Source organism: Diplotaxodon limnothrissa, linkage group LG6, assembly GCF_057381915.1.
Source record: "Diplotaxodon limnothrissa isolate DT_005_m linkage group LG6, D_limnothrissa_male_GT1.1, whole genome shotgun sequence".
Taxonomy (NCBI): domain Eukaryota; kingdom Metazoa; phylum Chordata; class Actinopteri; order Cichliformes; family Cichlidae; genus Diplotaxodon; species Diplotaxodon limnothrissa.
Genome location: NC_140601.1, coordinates 34,268,910 through 34,290,457, shown reverse-complemented (window position 1 = coordinate 34,290,457; position 21,548 = coordinate 34,268,910). Strand labels below are relative to the sequence as shown.

The window sequence follows — 21,548 nt, the reverse complement described above, 5'->3', positions numbered from 1 at the left end:
AAGCTTACTGATAGTATACTGTGCATATAAGGACAGCACTACCTTATGGTTAACATGATCACATATGTTAGATTAATTGCTAAAATACAATCAACAATTGAAGCAGTACAGATTCACCAGCACTTATTTCTAAAGCAGGTCTAGTACTAATCTGAGCATGTTTAAAAAGCCTTAACGGCCTCCATGCAGTGATGTGAGCGCAGGAAACGAGGGAAGGAGTCCTTGGCCATCAGACTGTAGATCCTCTGCTGTGCTTTGTTGAATGTGTTGGGACATGGAGAGTCCATCACACTCAGCAGAGCCTCCCGGGTCTCAGCATCCAGGTTTACCTAACGAGGGAAAAGTTATTTAAATAAGTTTTGTTCTTCATCATTTGCTGTTTAGTGATGTGTGCTCCTCTCTACCAACCTCCTGTGGAGCGTCAGGGTTGATAAACTGGCTGTAGATGCTGCAGGCCTTGTTCTTCTGCAGGTTTGAAGGGGAAACCCTGTAATCCTCGCAAGCCAGCCAGAACTGAAGGTTCTCCTCACTGAACTCGGAGCGCAGGAACGCCCGAAAGGCCTGCAAACCACCTGAGAGGAAGAAGAAAAGAAGAGCTAGAAGAACGGTTCAGGTTTGACACAAATTTCAGCTAAACATCTGAGCTTTTCATGTTTTTACTTGGTTACAAAAATTCAAAAATACTGTTCTAAAAGCCATTTTTACACAGTTCCTATGATAAACTGTGCCACTGGAATTAACATTGAGTTATGTGAGATTATAATATTATTTTATGCCATGTTAGACCCTTAATTAAAGATTGTGAATTATTATGTAGTTTTAGTTTGCATTATTCTCCTGAATTAGAAGAAGGTGATAACTATTGCATTTGTTAAACTGATTTGCATTACATTAGACTGCTGATTTATTGTGAATGAATGATATTGTTTTATGATGCATTATACTGCTGAGTTATAAGAAATACTGTTCGCAGAAAGTCATCGCCTTATTTGTCTGATTAGAAGAGAACGGAACATGCTGGAGTTTTCTGCCCCATCTCAGCAGGAGCAGATAAACAGGGAGCCAAGGTCATAGCTTAGGCGCCGTGTGAGAGAAAGCATGTGAATGTTTAGGCTTTTATGATTAGGTGGGGGCCACTAGAGGCTATAAGAGTTTGATCAATGCTCCACCATTTTGAGATCTGATGCTGTCTGCATACGGTGTCCATCTCCCACGCGTGTGATCATTAAAATCATCGTTTGACTCAACCCGGCCGGACCAGTGTGGTTATTGTGGTTTTTCCTCTTGTATCCATCCCCAATATTTGAATCCGTAACAGTTATTTCACCTTAATTCTCCTTATTGAGGCTTAAATAGTACAAAATATGCAGTTGTCAAACACAGCTGACTGCCTTTCCTTTGATACATACTGTTTTAAATAGTAAGTTAGCATTAGCAACACTAAAAAATAAATTAGCCAACAGTAATATGATGGTTTTCACCATCTATCTAGAGTATTAAGAATACAGGAGATATAGATGTATAAAAGTAAAGGTACTTTTACTTTACAATTAATTAATTATAAGAATTAACTCAGTAAAAAGCAGTTCAGTTAGGATGCACCCTGAATAAACATTACCATGTCACATTTTTAAAAAGGAAGAACACTATATGTTAGTGATAATAATGCCTAATGTCTTCAGATTTTTAGCTGAAATATCAGTGTGCGTTCTTATGTACAAAATAAAAGCACTTTGCTGCCTGTGCAAACGACTGATTAACCTTTCTCAGTAAAGATGTGCTAGAATTAACCAGAAAAAGGTCAAATCTCCTCACCCTCCAGTAACATTGAGCTGTTTTTCATGTTTGAATATTAAAGTGGTGACTGACTTCAGAAGCAAAATAAAGTGAATCTTACTTTTGCTGTTCAGCAGCGTTTCCAAGTCTTGCAGAATTCTTCCGTCCTGAGTCCTGATAAAAGGGGCACAGGGAGTCAGAAATGTAGCTTCAGCTCCTCTGATTTACTCCTTATTCAAAATACGGGTTTCAGTGAACTTACTTGTTCTTGTGGTGGGTCTCAGCCAGGTGGCTTAGCTTCACCCGAATCTCTTTTGCCCTGAAACACAGACAAAAGAAGATGTAAAACAAACTCAGGGTTTCATTTATTAATGTAAAACATAATATCAAAAATAAACACGTACTTCTCCAGACATGAGGAAGGCAGGTAGGAGAGCCCCCTACACATTGAAGCTGCTAGTATTAAATGATCTGCAAAGGGAAAATTAACCGAGCTGTATTTGAAGAATTATTCCGAGCCAGTCTCCTGGACTAAAGCGTGCTGCTCTTATATACAGCAGTCCGCCCGTGTGCTATCTGATCTGTCAATCTGCTTCGATTAGAACAGCAGGTGTGGAGATGGGAAGTGAATAGAGATTAAAACCGTTGAATGAGAGGCTGTATACGTGCTCAAAGGCCATGTAGTCCTGTCAACAAGAGATACAAACACAGTCAATATATAATATAATAGTAGGAAAATCACATGTGTGAGTGTACATGAGTGGTCAGGGTACACCTGTCATCTTAAAAGTGTGTCATAAACGAAACACAGAGTGGGCTGCAGAGTTATATCACAGAAGAATAAAGTGATGAGGGAGGAGCAGGTGGACAGGCACAACCACTCATCGCTGGAGAATGTCTGAGATCTGCAGGCCGGAGATGATGATGGACAAGCTGGTGGACAAAATTAGAGGAACATCTGGCAAAATCATTAAATAAGGTTCAGCTTTTCTTCTCCATTTCTAATTTGTTAGTTGGCTGTTTTATAACCCTCTTATGTGGCTCTCTGCAGACAGTGCTCATCTGTATGTCACTGCAAATAATGTTAAAAAGAGAGCTAAAACTTTGTGCCAAATTCTGATCGACTCCATATTACTGTAAATTTGTAAAAATCAAATCAGAGACACATAGAGACAAAAATGCTTCTGTTGAATCATAACTTCCATTGTTTGAATAATGTGACGTATGGGAGGCCTGCAGATTATGTCGTGCTCCTCCTGAATGAAAAGATGACACTGGTTGGTTAAACATTTGCACACATGAGTCAACTAATTTTTAAATACTGGTGTTTCATTAGACGCTGTGAGGAAAATCCCAAATTATCTGAGATACTCAGAAAGATCCCCAGCTGTGTTCTTGTTCATTGATGTTCCTGTCTCACCTGGAGAGAAATATCATTTATGAATACATATCAGTGCATTCGGTTATCTTCACTGTTTAAATTAATGACTTGAACATGCACGAATATCCTCTCTACATGTTAGTGATTCCTTTTTTTCCTTCGACCTTATGCTTTTGCCAGCTGTGATAGGTTATAAAATCTCCGTGCTCATCTTCAAGAGCTGCAGGGAAGAAGCAGGAATTTTGTGACATAACTAGTGTGGAAGCCAGTCACGTGTGATTTGGAAACTTGAAACCTCCAAACACACTGAAAATAACGAAGAAGGGGACACCTTGTGCCCAACAGCGGAATTGTTGAAATACCTTGAATAATTTTAGGTAATATACTGTGTTAAAATAAACAGAGAGTGGTTATACACGTGAATACTCAAAGTATTTTTAAAAAGTCAAACTAGTATAGTTAAAATCCAGCATGCACGAAAGTGTCCAGCCTTTAAAAACCGTTCGCAAAGTACATTGAAGGTAAAGAAGCTCATTTAGCAGAATGTTTTTCAGTGATATACAATTCTGTGCAGGCTTTCAGCTTTAAGTCAAGGGATTTCACAAAAGTACTGCATTAACTGTTTAGGAAGTGCCGCCATTTTTAATCATATTGCTCAATAGTAAAGGGACAAATTAACATAACTTTAAATATAAGGAATTTGTACTTTAATTACAGCATGGCTGTTTGAAAGGCCACTGTGGTGGTGAACAGAGGCAAAACTAAGAACACTGTCACTGTCCAAATACTTATGGACCTAAATGTATTAGCCTGTTATAAGCATTAGGGAACCATGGACTGATGATCTTAGTATTTATTTAGAATCTGGCCCAGGGGCTCTAGCTGATGTCATGTGAGAAGTCCTTGTCGTAAACAATTAATAATTCTTTTTATTGACGCAAAATAAATTGCCGGCTTCACACTCTGAGTACACTGCGGACACACACGGATCGGACACTTCTCCACCAGAAGGCTTCAGCAGCAGCAGCAGGAGGACGACTGCGTGTTTCGGTCGCTTCCTGCTTCCTCAACAAGAGTGTCTGAGAAATCTGCAAGACGCAGCGCCAAGCGCCGCAGAACACGGAGACCCGCTGAAGCCAAGGGGAGCCCGCTTGTGTGGTTTCCAGTGCTGTTTTAGGATTGAGCGGACCTGCCGGTTTCTCCTGCGTCCTGATCCTCCGCATCCGCCCGAGCATGGGCGGCGAGTCGGTCTGCAGATAAACACACTGTGAGTGCGCCTCAAAATGGTCTCGTAGATGTTATAATTAGACCGTAACAGCGTGCGTAACGCTGTGAGGATCAAGTGAAAGGTGTTGTCATGTATTTAAAGGATAAAATGCTGTTGTGTATGTGGATGAACATGTGAGCCGGGGTATTTCATGGCATTCCCAGTTTACCGGTAATAACCAGTAACTCAGTTACTGGAGAGTGTTCGAACACATCAGTATTAGGTTACAAATTTAGTAAACGTTCCACTCGATGCCCACATGCCCTGCTGCTTGCATTCATTTTTCAAAATAGGCTAATCGTAGCCTATCAGATTAACAGGGTGGGCACAGTAACAGCGCCTTACACAACTCACACTACGTCCTGTGCTGCAAACTCAACTACAATACACACTCGACTCGACTGAATCGACTACACATCCACTATGAATAATAGCGTTCAACTCTATTCATTTCAAATGGTGTTTTATAACAGGAACACTATGTAACAGCTACAGTACACCCAGTTTAACCCTGCCAGATGTAATCTCTACCTATCATCAAGGCTTTGTAAACAAAACTGTGACGGCTGCCTGTTATCAACAGATACAATGCACACACACACACACACACACACACACACACACACAAATAAATAAATTTGAGGTTTAAAACTGCAAAATAGTGAGTTTACATCTGAAGCTTCCTCCTCGTGTTATCTCTGCTCAGGGGCATCTAGTTTTGGGTTAAAGCTCTTCGGTGGCAGGAGGAGCCTTTTCTAGCTTGGAATGAAATGTTTGTTTTTCCTTTGCTGTGTTTCATCCGTAAGTAAATTAGTCATAGTTAAATTGCCTGAATGCATCAGCTTGGTGACTGAATTTTGATTTCTCAAAAATAGTGGAGGCTCTACTAGAGGTGTAGAGGTGCTACATTCACCTTATACAAATGAAGCTGACCTCCTTGGCCTCGCTTTTACACCACTAATTTATTGTATCTAAGTGACAGCTAATGGCATGAATCAACAAAGGAGGGAAGGCAAAGTGAGGGGAGTCAGCTGTTAACAAAGGTTAGCAGAGCACAGATAACAGGCTTAGGATGGTTTAGCAATTGTTAAAGACAGTGAGCCAGTTTCAGATGTGACATCTACCAAAATGACCCAGTACAACTTACAACCAACAGTATGAAACACATGGCCTTTCATTTCAGAAACAGTCAGAGTGAGTGAAGCAGCCCCAGGCCCCTCTCCAAATGATCTGCAAAATGTAACACAAACTGAGGTCACATCACGGCAACTCAGAGTTATTCCAAACAATCATTTCTATCCAGAATAGTTTCAACTGAAAGCTTAGCCACACTAATGCCAAGTGTCTTCGTGATATGCTGGACCAGTGACTCTCAGCAATTAGACAGTGAGATTTTCAGGCTGATGAAACAGCATTTGTAAAATACCACAGTGACACTGCTTCTTATTTAAAAAAGAAAATTATGTAGACACTTTTATGGGTGCGTTTATTCAGCTTTTGCTGTTTGCTGTACACCAGCACCTCTTTGTACACCCACAAAGATTGTCATATGTTCCAAAACCACCCGATATATATCTGCAAAAACAGTAGACTTCCTTATATGATATATTTAACTTCTGCTTTAAACGTGAAATAAATACCAACAGAAAGTGGCTGTTATATATTATTTTATCACATATATCATTAAATTGAATGGATTTCATTATTCTGTTATTCAGCCTACACAACCAAAGGACTGTAATTGTAGTTATTTCTCACTATGTGGAAACGCCCTCTGGTGTGACTAATCACAGAAGCTCCACCACTACCACGTCTATTCAACAGACCAATCACTGCAAGGACATGAGGCCCCCCTTTATTACAGTCACTGGCCCCACACAAGGTATTTTCGCTTTCTTCCAAAAGAGCTCCTTAGCGGAAGCTGGGAGACTTATTTAAACTTTCACAATTATCAGGATACTCACATTGTTACAACTTCTAGTGTGTCTCAGTGATCTGGGTAGACCTCTAATGTACCTTAGCACTAAACAGGCTGAAAACAGTGTTAGGCTGTAAGAAGGTTAAGAGGCTTATACAGGCTACAGTATGTTATGAGATGAGGATCCAAACATGGGGAGATTTTAAGGTGGGCAGACTATTGGACATATCATAGTTTTGTTTTTTGTTTTTTTTAATCAAATGCAGAATATGAACAGTTAATTATTAGCTACACTGAAAGATACAGATCAAGAAAGAAAGGGGGCCCACAGAGACTGGTTATGATTGGGGTCCAGGGTCCTGCGCTGTGCCCCTGTTTCTGCTTAATATTACATTTGCTGCCTCTGCAAAACCCGCCAACCAGATAACAACTGTTTGCAGTCAGTTTTAATAATTTTCTCGATTGTTTTTGGTCTCTTTCTTTGCAGCCCATAAGCTTCAGTTTACTGACCCTAATGGGTTGCAATGCTCTCATTAACAAAACTTAATTTTGATAACTGAATAGTTTGTTGTACAAATGAAAGTTTGAGGTATTCACAGATAAACAGACATACTGTTCTGTGTCAGGCTGTGGATACTGAACTGGTGCCCCTGTATCTTATCAGCTAACTCTGACTGGTGACCAGTCATGGGACCCCAGCGGACTTGGTTCCCCTGGGTGCACTGCCAGGAGAGTGAATCCTCTAGTCCAGACGAGGAGCGGGAGCAGCGCTGGGCTGAACTCTTTGAACAGCTGGACATCAACAAAGATGGACACATTGACATCCTTGAACTGCGGAGAGGGCTGGCAGACCAGGGGCTTTCCAAAGGCTCAGTAGAGAAGGTAATACAGCAGCATACAGTGATACTGTGCATTACAAATGGGTTCATTTTCTACAGATATTTGCCAGTTCACATTAGACACCTCCCAATGTCAGTGATCAGACTGTTTTGGTCTTTAGGAGCTAGCCGTCTGGGTGGCTGTAGCTCAGGTGGTAGAGCAGGTCACCTACTAACTGGAAGGTTTGCGGTTTGATCCCAGTCTGCTCCAGTCTGCAAGCCAAATATCCTTGAGCAAGACGTTAATCCCATGTTGCTCTTCGATGCATCCATGGGAGTATGAATTTCTGTGAATGTTAGATAGTAAGCGCTTAGAAAAAAGTGCTTGTGTGAATGTGCAAGTTGTCTAAAGTGCTTTGAGTGCTCAGATAAAACAGAAAAGCACTATATAAGAACCAGTCCATTTACCATCTGACACAGTTTTACCATTAAACAGTCAATAAATCATTCCTTATCTGCTCTATGCTCTTTAAAAATCTTGTTACCTAACATGCACACAAATAGTGGGCCATTTTGATAAACGACTCTACACTTCAACCTTCCACGTCATTCAGTCTTTGCGAGCTGCGTTGACCCTAAATGTAGCTACATTTCTTGGGAGGTGCACATCAGATTACGTGGAATGTTACACCGTAGGGTTAAAAGGAGTTTCCAGTTACATCATAAATTATGAAGCAGATTTCCCGCTGAAGCATAATTTAAGCTCAAAATGGTTCCTAGCACAGTGGGAGAGTCCTATTGTCTTCCCAGTCTCATTACACATTTCCACCCAGCTGAATCCTGGAAAAAGGAAAGTTGAGTTCCCAGAAAGTTGATTCTGTTTACCCGGACGTTGAGAAATGCAATGTCCAGGTAAACAGGATCAACGTTCTGGGAACTCAACTTTCCTTACCTTTATGACTGAGCGTGCAATACATTTATTCAGGGTGGTTATAGCGAAGATTTTAACCCTTTAAAGCCGGTCGGAGCGGGCACGCTCCATTTTGCGTAACTATTTTTAAATCCCGGTAGCACTGCAACCACGTAAGCTAGCGCAATAATTTTTTTTGCATATGAAACCAGAGGAGTTGTACTTACATCTTATGCCATCAGCTTGTCCTCGGTCACAGTTTCCTTCCACATATAGCTTTGCAAAAACTGCATAAAAAGCACTTGCAGCAACAAAAACATAATATTCCAGAAACACGCTTTGCCGATCCGATCAGCTGTTTGTAACACTTCCTACGTCCATCAGCGTGAACTGTCGCATGTCCGCCATGACCTGCCCGAAACCGGAAGTGACGTAATTTTGCGGAAATGTAGTTTTTTACGATTGGGGCCTTATGAGCCTACACTTGTGTTTTTAAAAGTTATGTTTGAGTTTATGATTTTCTGTGTTGTTTCTGGGATGCTTACGACTCATATTGCACTGCTGGAAATAGTTTATTTTGATGCATATGCTGTTATTTTGCATATTTGCACTATAATATTTATTTTCGTTTTTCCTGCAGTGTATGAAAATTGGTGTATTTCAAAAATAAAACTATGAAGACACTTAAAATAAATTTCTTGTGGTGGGAAACTAGTTTGTCCAACTTTTTTGTATTTACAGTTTTGAGGGATAAGCCTCTTAAATTTCTCTAACTAGAAATATATGTTAAAAAAACAAAAACGATTTTCAATATTTTTGTAGTTTATTGCACTTTTTTGCAATTTATGTAATTACAATGCACCTAATGCAGACATATTATTAAAGTTTGGGCTATAATGGTTGTATTGATGTATAGCAACTTGAAATGCTCCCAAAAATGGCTCCACAGCATGTAAAAATATAATATAAGCTCTGGCGAACTTGGTTCTATGGTAGGTCTTAAAGGGTTAAACAAGTAGATAAGAATGAAAGTGAAGACATTTCAGCTTTGTATTTCTTTTATTTTAGATAGTTTTGTAAGCCTGCAATTATGCTTTTGTTATTTCTTTGGTTTTTCCACATCTAATTTTAGTTTTAGATGATAACTTTGGTCCCCAGGTGGCCTACTGTCTCTACAACAGATCACACTCGAGAGAGAATATATCCACCAAAATCCTCCAGCAGGCTTCTACTTTTGGGCTTTGCCATTTGCCATTTTTGTATATTGAAGTCAAGGTGCATTAGAGGACTCATGAGGGCTGGTCTCTGTAAATGGCAAACATAAGTAGAGGGCACTCTGTAGTACCAGCAGCCACTTCACATTAAAGGTCACATCAAGTCAGTTTAGTTGTAAAGAAAGATTTTTAAACCAGATGCTGGTTTCAGATAAAACCTCAGTAATTCAGCTTTTCAGTGCTTTTTTGCCATTACTTGTTGCTCTACTGTTGGAAGGTCATTGTTTAACTCAGTGGTTTAACCTGCTTATGCATGGGTTTTTGTGGGAAGGAGAAACTGTGTCTAAATTTCACCTTCCTGCACACTTTCTATTCATTAAGAATAGCACCCGTTCATCTTTCCTCTTCTCTTTACATTAAACAACCAGGAAAGGCAAAATCTCTGCCCTTCTCCCTTTACCTTCTAGTTCCATCTTATCTGCATCCTTACTATTTATGCAGCAGCAGCAGCAGCAGAGAACATAAACAGCATGGATTTGTATTGAGAAAGCACACACGGTGTCTCTCTTCTCTCTTTGAGTGTTTGTTTTGGTAAAAAGTGTCTGGGTCACCAAGAGAACTCATCAGTTCTTCTAGTTCTGCTTCTTCTCTCGCCTGGACTGTGTGAAAACTGTAAGCTGAGCCTTGCTCCTCTTTGTGAATTAAGAGGGCTGCAAGCATAATATGGTTTATTTCAGAGTTTGAGGCTTATGTTAGGGTAAGATTTAATGTGTGAGTGTCTGTCTTTGCACACATGTAAAGGGCAGCGGGATGCTATTTTGGTCGAAGGAGCAGGACTTTGTAAGCTGAGATTAGTAACCTTTTGCTCTGTCATATGCTTGATCTCTCTACACATGGATAATTGTCCAGTTTCTTTTTCTCCTGTAACATTTATCACTGCTTCTGTGTAATTCACTCTCTACTTTCAGTGTGTTTTGGCCCCTGTTTTTCCAAGAATATTTCTGCGACAGAGTTACTTTTTAGGTAACTAGACAGGGATTCTTATTGTTATTTGAGCCACTACATAAAACAGAGATGGACACCAAAGTTTTGGAAAAATGGGGTGTAGCTGTAACTGTAAGGAGAGTAAGGGTTGCAGAGTGGCATACTAGTCATCCAAACCTTTTGTGGACATTCATAACACACATGGCCAAAATTTCAAATGATAACGTCATGGTAAAGTCAGCATACATAAATGTGTTCACTGTAAGTCATACAGCTCTTACAGTGAACACATAAGAGACTATTGTTTTCTCTTCATGAGGGGCAGCCAATCAGAATGAAATGGCTTGTTATAGACTGAGGAGCTGCACACAGATAAATGTCATACAGTATGTGAAAAAGTCCAAACATTCTTTTTTCTTTTTATGTTTTCTAAAATTTCAAAACTTCTAGATTGCAAACAACAAATTTGTCTATCATTTTTTAACTTGATAAGATATGAAACTGTGTCAGTTCTGACAAACGTAAATACTCAGCAGATAAATGATTGTTTATAATCAATTAAAATTCAGATAAAAACTCCTTTACATTTACATGAAACCGTTGATTGATTACAATCCACATGGTGTCATCGCCACAGGCTAAAGATGAAAAAGTTGCCGGCATCAATAAGGAGGTAATATCCACTAACAGATTTAAGGGAAAATCGGTGCGTTGTTTATCTGCAGTTCATTCATTAGAAACTGTTTATTAAACTAAATTTTGGACACAGTTTCGAGAGATATTAGTAGACAGTGAAGTTAACAAACACTGGAAATATTGGAAAATCCGAATGGTCTTGATCGCGTCATTGCTTGGCTGTTTTTGTGCAGCTGGGATTCTCAGTGTACGTCTTTTGGACCCTTTACATGTGCTTCTAATGGAAAAAAAAATGTAAACTGTGAATCATGCAAGCTACACTAATAGAAATAAACATTGAAGTGGCCCATTAAATCTTCGAGTATGGTGAATACCTTAAAAATAATTCTGTTCACAGCTTAAATTAACTATTAGCTGGATGTGTAAAGTTCAATTAATAGTTTTAGTTTATAAAACAGCCTTTTTGACTTTTTAAAACAGATGAACCGATCCTTCTTGGGAGAAAAGCATTTCATTTAACACATATTTCCTTGACTGCACAACACCTATCAGCCATATTTTCCCAACAGATTGCAAAGTTTATGTAAAGCCCAGAGGCTGCTGGACTTTTGTGAGGAGATATTTCTTTGCTGTCAAGGTCACCTCAGCTCTGTGTGCTCTGATAAGCTGAAGCAACCTTATGCTGTTGTGGAGAACTACAAACACACTGTCTTTGTAGTAATGTGTAGACAGGCTAAAGTCCATTTTTGGTCCGGATACTTTCAAGTAAAAGTAAAAGTATACTTTTAAGGACCAAGCAGCACTGTGTAATTACACTTGTTTAAAGACCTGTTTTTTGTTCTTGACCAAATGTTGTTTTACATCACGTCCTTGCTGTCAGATCGTGGAGGCCGGAGACACCAACCGTGATGGAGTCCTGGACTTAGAAGAGTTCACTCAGTATCTTCGTAGCCATGAAAAGCAGCTTAAAGACATGTTTCGCAGCCTGGACAATAACAACGATGGTCTGTATCAGATCACAACATGATAGTTTTTGTAATTATCTCACTCGTCTCTCACTCAACCCCTGTGACTTGTGGATATCTGCAGGTCGCATAGATGCAACAGAGATTCAGGTCTGTCTTCGCAACATTGGTGTGAATATTAGCTTGGAGGATGCCAACAGGATTTTGTTAAGGTATGTTATCAATCAGTAATCCATATTGCATTAATAATTCCTACGATCCCTGTCTATCATCAAAAATACTACCTGCCACCATTTCTAATAGGTTGAGCAGCGTGACACTTTCAATATTAAGCCACTGACTATGCTCTATAACCAAACTGGGGAGAATCTTTAGAAGCTGTTCAATCACCTCAGTCACAGTGACCCATTGTTACAGGTTTGTTAGTTACTCTCTAACCTAGAGATTTAGTTTTGTGGAAGATATAATGTCAATTTTTGCTGGAGTCAATCCTCACTCTGGCCCAGTGATGGAGAGGAGGGAGATTTGTAGTATTTACAAAAGCTGTCTTTTATCCATAAAACCTTGATTTTAGCCTCATATTTTTAAAAAAAACTAAACTGATTGAATCAGTGGATTATTTTAAGGGGATATTGAAAACATAATCTGAAGAACATTCAGAGAGTTGAAAACGTGAATATGAAGAGATCTCCACACTAATGAAACTGAGTCTTTAGAATGGATTAGAATAGCCCTTTATTGTAATTGTACATTTACAACAAAATTGTAGGTGCTCTACACCAACTGTCCTGCTGGGATAAAATATAAATAGTAGACAGCAGGAATAAATAGAAAACAAGAGAAAAATATACAAAAATAAGAGAACGATTGAAACATTGGACAACAAAATAGTTGCAAAGTGCTCAGTAGTAGTGCAAAGAAAAGACTTGGTCTGAAAAGAGTCCATAGTGATGAAGGTTACTCCGACCATGGCTCAGACTAGGGAGGCAGGATTGGTGGGCAGGGTGTATAGTGTTTGTTGACAGTCTGAATTGCCCAGGGGAGGAAGCTGCTTGTGAGTCTGGAGGTGTGAGACCTGATTGACCTGAGGCGCTGGCCAGAGGGCAGCAGGTCAAACAGGGGGTGGGTTGGGTGCAAGGGGTCACCTGTGATGGGCCTGGTTTTCCTGAGACAGGAGGAGCTGGCGATGGCCTCAAGGGGTGGCAGAGGGCAGCCAATGATTTTTTGGGCAGTGTTAATTACCCTCTGCGCAGCCTTCCTGTTCTCAGCTGTGACCCCTGCATACCAAACGCCCAGGCAGTACTAGAGCACACTCTTCACTGAGGAGCGGTAGAATGCCAGCAGCAGGTTCTGGTCCAGGTTATTCTTCCTCAGGACATAGAGGAAGTGCAGCCGCTGAACTACTAATAGTAGTAGTAGTAGTTAATAATAAGATGAACTTTTATCGATTTACATGAACTTACTGTGGTTTCAGACGTAAGGTGTCTGAACCCTGCAGACATTCTAACCAGAGGGTGATGTCACTGTGGCTGTGTCCATCTTTGTTGTACAGTCTCTGGTGTTTTTCTTTATATGAATTTTATGACCTTTTTATCTATTTTTTAATATTTATTTATATGTGTTTCCACAGTATAGATAAGGATGGTACAATGACCATTAACTGGAATGAGTGGCGGGACCACTTCCTGTTTAACCCTATCACTAACATGGAGGAAGTGGCGTGCCATTGGAAACGCTCATTGGTAAAGTCGGAAACAAAATTTATCATACAGTATGCAGTGTGTTTGACACCACTGTTAAGAATTCAAAATATTTTTTTATTCCCCACTCCTTGTTACTTTTTTTTTATACATCTTCTGACCTGCATGGCTTCAGTAGATGGTGGACATCGGTGAGCAGCTGACAGTCCCAGATGAATTTTCAGAAGAGGAAAAGAAGTCTGGGTTTGTCTGGCGGCAGCTGATGGCTGGAGCCATAGCCGGATCTGTATCCCGGACTGGAACGGCCCCTTTAGACAGGCTCAAAGTCTTCCGACAGGTCAGACTGGTGCACTTACTGCCTTATCTCTCTGATCACTCTGAATTCATCCATGTGTTACTGTTTATGTATAAAAAGTCTTTTTTGAGCTCTGATGCTTTAATATTGACTTTCTTGCTTTACTCTGCCAGGTACACGGCTCCTCTGATTTTAAAGGGAATGTGCTAAGCAATTTTCAGACGATGGTGAAAGAGGGAGGAATCTGGTCTCTGTGGAGGGGAAATGGAATCAATGTCCTAAAAATTGCCCCGGAGACTGCTATCAAGTTTGCAGCTTACGAACAGGTGGAGAAAACTATGAACACACATTCAATTTTTCACCTTACACTCCTAACTCTTTCAAGGCTTTACCGTGATTCATCATTCTCTTATTATTATTATTTTCCTTTGTCCAAATATTTAAATCGTTCTAAATGATCTATTTAGATCATTGTGAAAAATAAACATATTCTCTTATTTATTCTCTCTGTATCGAATATGAATCCAAACCAGCAGCAGCTAGTTTGGTCGAGATATCGCGGAAGTGAGAAACAGATGCAGGACTTCTCAGGCTATTATTTCCTTCACTGTATTCTGGTTGCATGGCAACAAGACTGCAGAAAGTCACAATGTTTTTAACCTTCTGTGGTACAAATAAAAAAAAAAGATTTAACTAATGAGAGGTGCTTTCCTGAAAATGCTCATTAAATTCTAAAACATGACAGTGTTGTTTCCTCATTAAGGATGTCACCCAAAATGTTGACTTCCTCATTGTGTATTATTATACACAATAAACGCTTTCCCCTCGCTCGTGCACCAGTTTTGCGTGTAAACTTTACGTCTAATTTTGTTTCATAACTGCGATGTAAATATACTGTTTATACTGTCCTTAATCATTAATTATATGAATAAATAAACATTTGATTTTGTGAAATTCTCTTGCATTTTAAATTTAAAATTATTGCTTTTGTTTATGAAGGCAAAGATTTTTTTTCTTTGCCTCAAAAGAAAGGAAGTGTTTTTACGGGGTGTTATGCAGTGGCTTTACTGGTCTGTAAATGTTGCACCTGATCTAAAACAATGGGACTCCAGTATTAGACTAACAGGCATTCAGCTTCCGTTACCTACTGATCTACTAGAAATTCTGAGAACCACAAACCCTCCAAATCCTGGAGTGCTCACCACTGACCCAATCTGAGGCTCACTTTGTGCTATTTCTCGATTCTATTACTCTCTTTCCTTGCTGTTTCCATTACCAGGCCTTCAGTTTTTGTTTTTTGCTTTTTTACCAGGTAGATTTTCTACAAGTGTTTTAGTTGTTCTAGCATCCAATATTGAGGAAAGCTGCTGATAGCTACCAGTCATCTTTTTTTTAAATTTCACAACTCAAGGCTTGAATTTCTTGGACATTTTGTGCTTGGTGACATCTTAAAAGCAAAGCTTGCATGGAACAGATGTAAAAGCTGACAGTCATGTTATTCTTATTGTTCAGTTTACTTTTTAACGATACATTAACAATAATTGCCAAAATAATTTGTCTTTCTTCTCTGATTGTACAACCATTTCACATTATTAACTTAAAAATTATGTATTTCTGCACAGATCAAGAAAATGATGCGTGGCAGTAATGAATCTAGGACTTTAAAAGTACATGAGAGATTCGTTGCCGGTTCTTTGGCTGGAGCAACAGCTCAGACAGCCATCTATCCAATGGAGGTAACAGACATAAAGAATATTTTTATATTATTGAGAAAACACATTTTATAGACTTAATGAAAATGAACAAGTTCTCTCCTTTTGTCTGCTTCTGTTTCTTTTCCTTCTCTCTTCTTCCCCTCAGGTGTTAAAGACCCGTCTCACACTGAGAAAAACAGGTCAATACTCAGGAATAGCAGACTGTGCCAAACAGATCCTACAGAGAGAAGGCGTCGCAGCCTTCTACAAGGGCTATATACCTAACTTGCTGGGTATTATCCCTTACGCTGGCATCGATCTGGCTGTCTACGAGGTCAGAGAGACATGAAAACCTACAGCTCCCGCTGTGTTTTCCTTAGTCTTGACCTTCTTTTCATGTCTTTTATTCAACAGACTCTGAAGTTTTCTTGGCTGAACAGGAACAGAGGTTTAGTGGACCCAGGGGTCACGGTGCTGGTTGGATGTGGTGCCGTGTCCAGCACTTGTGGACAACTGGCAAGTTACCCTTTGGCGCTGATCCGTACCCGAATGCAAGCGCAAGGTGAGGATACGCGTGCTTGTACTCACAGTTACAAATAAGTGACAAGTGAGAGGAATTTCAACACATGCTGGTGTGCAAAGAAATTCCTTCATATATGAATTTTATATTTATAAGATTTGATGTGACTCTCCAGGCGATACATATGGTAAAGCATCATTCAAAGCATCAACTGCACATAATCGCATAAAGTAATGAGGGCAACTGTTTTTATTGTGCTAATACAGCTGAAATGGACAAGTACTACAATATAAGCTGATGCCGTCTCGAAGAAATATTGTCATATGCTTTGGTTATTGACAATTACGGTTCTGAGGGGTTGTGCACTTTAGTCGAATAACTGTCTTACGGCTAATTTAGCCTTCTGCTGTAAATCTATGTAAAGCCTACGATGCAACCTACGTAAGTGGCCGAATTCTTTTTTTTATGGGTTAGTTAGTTATATGTTGCCCCGGCCATAATAGAAAGAAATAAAGTGTTGGGTCCTTTTTCCTGTGTCCTGTGTCCCTTCTATTTGTTCTGGTCATAGGGAAACAAATTATTTCCATTTGTTTGGAAATCCACAGGAAAAATTAACAGTACTGAAAAGGCCAATCACAATAGTCGCAGGTTGCATCTATGCATCTATGTCATTAGATTTCCAGGGAGATACAAATCAGGTTACAGTGTACTTATGGCATAAATGTAAAACATAAATTTAAAACAGAATCATAAACTGCCTGTTAGCAAGATGTCGAGCCACCAGAGGGCTTTTAAACAGTAGACCAAAAAAAGGAAACAAAGAACATCTTAGTCCAAGGTATATTTCTTAACTTTTTTCCAGAGTCTTTAGCTCAGTTTTCTTTCAACAGAGTTTGCTTAGTGTTTATAACAAGTTCAGAAATATGTAGGATTGACATGTTCAGCTCCATCAGATGAAGACCATATTGTGCCCCTTGTGTTAAAATGATCTTGATGTGGCTCATCTCTTTACTTTCCCAACAGCTTCAGTGAAGGGAGCCCCTAAAGTCTCCATGCTGACATTGCTTCAAACCATTTTGAGCCAGGAGGGCATCACTGGACTTTATCGAGGAATTTCTCCCAACATGCTCAAAGTCATCCCCGCTGTGAGCGTGTCCTATGTCGTCTATGAATACACAAGGATATTCCTTGGAGTGGATATAGAGGGTAGGAGGGTAGGAAAAGGAAAGGGGTAGCAAAAGGAGAAACTGTGGTGCTTTTTACCTGCAAGCTGTTGGAAGTGCATGGGTCGACAGGCTTTTGAATGATACAAGAGAATGTAAGTCTTGAATTTTGAAGATAAGGATGAGAGAAATCGACATATATACTGTATGTTATATATACAGTAATCTGTTTGAAATTCTGACATTTGGGTGACATGTGATCTGTAATTGCTTTGCAATGCATGTCAGCAGATGTGTGAAAGCTAACAGACTGACATTTTGCTGCTGGAGTGACCTGGACATATGAGGATTTGCATGAACTTGACTGAGAACAGGTAAAAGGTATAGTCGATCTTGAAAACCATATTATATTGCTACAACATTATTTTTTTTTCTTCCAGGTGGTACTTAGAGAAGATGGAGGGCTGATCCAATTTCCTCAATTCTCTCTAAGTAGAGAGACTTACAGGGTCTCCCAGTCCCACATATTTTACATGTAAGGGGTCTGATCTCCATGGGGATACTCTTTAAGAGACATCACTGATTGGCTACAGAGTCAGAGAACCTAGGTTACAAAGTAACTAACTGTTCTCTTATGTATCAAGGCTCTCTCTCCACCCATTTTCCATGTATATGAGGACTCTGTAACAAACACAGTTAGGAAACGAAGCAAATGTAGCACAAAATGGCAGCTGAGTACTAGTGTGATTGTAGAGTTCTTCTACACATAAGCATATGCTCATGGTTTTGATCCAAGATGCTACCAAAGGTTAGCTGCCTCTCCCAAGCACTACGCCTACTTGCAAATGTAAGGAAAGCCACTTGGCTACAGTGAAAAAACAACATCATTCTCAACCATATGTGAGCCATGTGCTACAGAATCTAGCATGTGTTTTTCAATTAAGTCACTTTTAGCAGTCAAATCTGGTAAAAGTGGACAAGTTCGTCCAAAAGGCTCCTGTAAAAAATTTCTGTGAGAAACACATCCTGCAATAAAGCACATGAGGTGGGAGAACTCCTAAAGGGAAGACATGCATTCTGCAGGTCCTGGACTGCCCATTTAAATGAACAGTAGGTCACCTCCACAATCCAGTGACAGGTTTTCCCAGGCAGTCTGGTCTATTACCAACGAGTAGTTCACCTACTGATCTCTGAGCACAAGTCTGAAAAAGATACATCTTGAAAACAAGGCCTTAAAGTGAAATGGAGGTTTTGTGTAAAGCACCGCCTGCATAATCTGGCAGCCAGCTGCAACACTACCTGTGTGCTGAAAGGTCGTTCTCACAGCTGACACCACAACCAGCATGCACACAAAACCATTACCTCCAAATCCCATGGCAGGACAGCACAGCATAACACTACGAGCACTTTTGGCAACCAGGCAATACAGGTGCTAGTTTATGACGACCAGCAAAGGTTGTTTTCATGGCTGCAATCAGTCCCCTCAAAGCTAACAGGGACTTGTAGAAACTGGAGAATGTCAGGGGCTGTGCAGATGAGGGAATCCACCTGTCTCACATTGAACTCTCTGTTTCAACTTTGCTTGAACTACTATGTAGTCATACGAACACACCACCCTGTTTGACCAAGAGCCTTCGGCAACGCTGTGGCTGGAAACTCAGAGGCCAGGCCTAAAGCCTCAGCCTCTGTGAAAGGAGATGATAAATGTTGCTAAGATACAGACCTGATGACCACAATGATGAGGGTCACTCAACCTAAACTCTTTGCAGGACGATACAGAGGCAGGTAAAGGGATGCAGGTCAAATAGAAGGCCCCTAAGGCCACGGATGTGCCACTGTGCAGATAGCTGACCGAAAACACAACCCAGCGACACAAAGCTCACATCACCTGAGTCCTCTGAAACTGGCTGGGCTGGTGTAGCCTGTGGTGTCTTTAGGATACATTCTTCACAGCCTTGTGGGTGCATCGTTAACACTTCCTCTTGAGCCTGCGGTAACATCAAGGTTCCATTTGACTTGAACAAAGCCGGTTGTACAATCCTTTGGACAGACAGACCTGTCTTCACATCTTTTCTTACCAGCAAGTGGAAACTTCTGCTAATCACAATTACACAAACAATAGACACAAACACTCAATGCAAGTTGAACAAACTGTAACACAGTGGTCACGGGAAACACACCACACAACTCCAGTCTCTCAGTTTCAACTGTGCAAACCCTGTTTATTCTCACAATTAGTGATTTAGTGGTCACACTTTACAGTGCCCTTTCCTCCGTCTGCGTCCCTCTGATTTCTCTCTCTGCTTCACACTGCCGGTCCCAACGTCCTACTATGTAAATAAGGGAGGTCACGATTAGCTGATGACTGGCAACAGTGCCAGTCAGGCTCCCCTGGCACTGCCCCGGAACCCTCTGCCCCACCCCTCCCCTGCCGCTGCGCCACAAACCGCACCCCGCCACCATACTCATGTTTTCTGGACTCCATGGAAATCAAGTTAGTAAAAAGCCCTGCACACATTGCACCTACACTGCAGTATTGCCAACCATTGTGTGTACACCACAGGTGATGTCTTAAACAGTATACACAGTAACTGAGCTTGGGGGATCAGTCCTTGTACATGTGGAATATGTAGGGTGGAGATACACTCCTGACTTAAAAGGGCCACAATTAGTAAAGCAAAGCAATAGGTATTGAAAAAAAAAACTACTGAAGAGGCACTCTGCCATGCATTTTCTAGAAGAGTTACAACTGAATAAAGCACACCCAAAGACTTTATGTTTTACAGAAGATGAACTGCCAAAGCCATATCAAGGAGCACAGATTGTTTCAGATAACTTCTTTGGCTAAATGCTCATGGGTAATGTCACTGTTCTTATGCAGAGAGGTATTTGAATGCTTTCTTACCACATGGGCCAGTGCCATGTACAGTATTTTCATAAACACTATACTAAGACTTATCTTTGTCTGTATCATGAAACAATAATAGTATTTAATGCAAGTGAACATTTTTTCTCAATATCAAAATATGTATCAATGAGAAATAAAATGAAAGCAGTGAACTAAATAAACTTTGTAATTTGTGTTTATTGAATGCTCCTTGTATTTGGTGACAGTGTGTTAAAAGATGAAAGTCAGACTTTAAGAACACTCCTAGTAAACCCCACCTTGTTATTTTTACCTGATATACAGCAATTATGCAATTAAATTCAAATTTAATGAATGAAAAATTGTTTGTGGGGTTTGTACTTACCGTTTCCTATGAGAAGTAATTATTTTGTGAATTTCCAAATAATTTCCTGCGGTTATCCAGGAGAGCACTTCATTGCAGTCTAGAAGCTGTTGAACGCCAGTGAAGAGTGAGTTTTTAAATGTTTCCAAATCTTTGAAATTGTCAGATTTTTCTTAATTTACAATACAATATGAGGATTTTTTTTTTAATCAGAATTGTGGCCCTTACCTTATATAATTTAGTTCTTCTAATAGTCAAGACTGTTCAATTGGGAACAGTTGATAATAATGAAGAAAGAGGAAAACCTCCAAATTCTTCAATTTCACTCAGATCAATAGCTACACAGTTCAAACTTGGACACAGTTGGGTGTTTCAACTGGACACTGATCCCAAACACACATCGAAACTGGTGCAGGAATGGATAAAGCAGGCAATAAACATAAAGGCAAAAAATAGACTCAACAGAAGCTTCTACCCACAGGCTGTCAAACATGCCCTACCTCCAACCTGATTGAAGGTTAACTGCACTGACAAGACTCATGGATGTTATATATATAATATATATATGTGTGTGTGTGTGTGTGTGTGTGTGTGTGTGTGTGTGTGTGTGTGTGTGTGTGTGCGTGTGTGTATGTATGTATGTATGGGTGGGTGTATCCGTATGTATGCATTTGTATGTATAACTTACACATATCTTTCTTGTGTAAATGTTACGTTATTGTGTATTTCACACAATGGAAAGATGCCAAACTGTGTGTCATTGTTCTTGTAGCAGTGACAATAAAAATCTATTCTATTCTAAAGCTCCTTGAATGGCCTTCCCAAAGTTCTCAACACTGTTGAAAATGGATCTGTGCCAGGAAACCAACCAGTTTAAATGAACTCCAATTCTGCCAAGAAGAGTGGTCAAATATCCAACAATAATTGTACTAGAAGCTTGTTGATGGCTACCAAAAGTGTTTGGTTGAGGTGCATCTTGCTAAGGCACTTAGCACTGAGCCAAATATTATTGGTGATATAAAAAAATGAAAACTTGTACATCCAGTTTTTATTTTTTAAAGTCATGACAGATGTATG

At 39.9% G+C, this 21,548-nt stretch overlaps 2 protein-coding genes across 4 annotated transcripts; one reads left to right on the top strand and one right to left on the bottom strand.

Annotated features, from left to right (window-relative positions):
- Positions 1 to 161: 161 nt before the first annotated feature.
- LOC146631009 (regulator of G protein signaling 5) lies at positions 162 to 2,224 on the bottom strand. The gene is made up of 5 exons (XM_085356262.1): positions 2,181 to 2,224; positions 2,039 to 2,095; positions 1,898 to 1,950; positions 409 to 572; positions 162 to 329 (listed from the first exon to the last, which is right to left on the bottom strand). Exons 1-5 carry the CDS (start codon positions 2,222 to 2,224, stop codon positions 162 to 164), a joined length of 486 nt encoding a protein of 161 aa, XP_085212388.1.
- Positions 2,225 to 4,124: 1,900 nt separating this feature from the next.
- LOC146631008 (mitochondrial adenyl nucleotide antiporter SLC25A24-like) lies at positions 4,125 to 20,293 on the top strand. 3 transcript variants are annotated; one of them, XM_085355088.1, is made up of 12 exons: positions 4,125 to 4,424; positions 7,007 to 7,224; positions 11,785 to 11,908; positions 11,994 to 12,081; positions 13,500 to 13,611; positions 13,748 to 13,906; positions 14,038 to 14,190; positions 15,487 to 15,600; positions 15,725 to 15,892; positions 15,973 to 16,120; positions 17,102 to 17,292; positions 17,682 to 20,293. In XM_085355088.1, exons 2-12 carry the CDS (start codon positions 7,030 to 7,032, stop codon positions 17,778 to 17,780), a joined length of 1,551 nt encoding a protein of 516 aa, XP_085211214.1. In that variant the 5' UTR covers positions 4,125 to 4,424; positions 7,007 to 7,029; the 3' UTR covers positions 17,781 to 20,293. The 3 variants fall into 3 exon arrangements, with proteins under 3 accessions (XP_085211214.1, XP_085211217.1, XP_085211216.1); XM_085355091.1 differs by having other exon boundaries at positions 17,102 to 17,284; positions 17,682 to 17,743; XM_085355090.1 differs by having other exon boundaries at positions 17,102 to 17,746.
- Positions 20,294 to 21,548: the final 1,255 nt, after the last annotated feature.